Source organism: Crocodylus porosus, unplaced genomic scaffold, assembly GCF_001723895.1.
Source record: "Crocodylus porosus isolate Cpor-Errol unplaced genomic scaffold, CroPor_comp1, whole genome shotgun sequence".
Classification (NCBI taxonomy): domain Eukaryota; kingdom Metazoa; phylum Chordata; order Crocodylia; family Crocodylidae; genus Crocodylus; species Crocodylus porosus.
Genome location: NW_017728951.1, coordinates 13,003,911 through 13,005,007, shown reverse-complemented (window position 1 = coordinate 13,005,007; position 1,097 = coordinate 13,003,911). Strand labels below are relative to the sequence as shown.

At 51.3% G+C, this 1,097-nt stretch overlaps 1 protein-coding gene across 1 annotated transcript in view; it reads left to right on the top strand.

The window, feature by feature from the left end:
* Positions 1-828: 828 nt before the first annotated feature.
* Positions 829-1,097, top strand: part of BAG3 (BCL2 associated athanogene 3) — a 25,225-nt gene continuing 24,956 nt past the window's right edge. The window contains exon 1 of the mRNA XM_019555465.1: positions 829-855. Coding sequence (XP_019411010.1) covers positions 829-855 — 27 coding nt within the window. The remainder of the gene's footprint in view (positions 856-1,097) is intronic.

The following is a 1,097-nucleotide window of genomic DNA, read 5'->3' as shown; positions in this document are numbered from 1 at the left end:
GGGCAATTATTTCAGGCGGAGGGTCGCTTACTGAGTTTTGGCAAGCCATTGAGGGTTGTGTGACAGGCAGCCCAGGGCAGATAAATATTAATTTTCTAAAATTTTTAGGGGCCCCGCGGGCTGGATAGAATGGCCCCTGGGCCGCCTTTTGTGAGACATGGTGTGATTCATAGTCAAGCAGTTCTTCAGAGGAATGAATGCTGTTGAACGTCAGACCACCCCTATGAATTCTGCAGACTAAGGTCTCATTAGAGATCTAGTTTGGAGAACAGCTGTAGTTCTGTTGAACTGACTGACTAAAATCAGTTATTGGTCTAGATAGGAAAACACAAGGAATCCTTACCTCCTTAGGCAAGTGGCTACTACAGTCATACATTATGGCTGGAATTTAGGAAAATTCACAGGGAATTAGGTAACAAGAAGCAAACGACTAAATATGGTAAATACAACAGGTCAGTGGTGCAAGGATTGCAAACTGATAATAATGTCCACTGACCATGAAATATATACTCAACTACAAAACAGGACATCAGTCCCAACATTTTGCCTACTGCTTACATTATAACTAGCATTAGTTATCTGCGGATCTGTTCAGTGCATAAACTGATTACTCTTAAGTGCACAAGAACAGACACACTGTCTAGTTCAGTGGTCACCAACCTGGGGATCCTGATTTACAGGTAGAACCTCTTTTGGTAGATCCTGGGCTGGGGGCACAGCGGGGCATGCGCGCACATGCACACCCACTGCCCCCAGCTTCAGCAGGTCAATCTGTGAGGGAGGGAAGGGGCAGGAGCCAGACTGAGCCCCTATGGTAAGCAGCTGACCATGCGGCCCAGCCAGGAGCAGGGGAAGGTAAGTGGGGCCCCAGCCCGGCTGGGTGGTGGGAGGATTGGCGCCTGTGGGGGGGTCCTCTAAGGGCACAGGCAGGGGGGACTCCCACCCATCTCTGCGGCGGTGGAGGTGGCAGAGGCTGCTGTCACTGCACCTTGAGCCCTGCTGCAAGCTGGCCATGTGTGAGTGCAGCTCAGCTCAGCTCAGCAGCGGGGACTCACATGGGGGTGGCCCCACTCCAGCCGGGTCTGGGAAGATCTGGT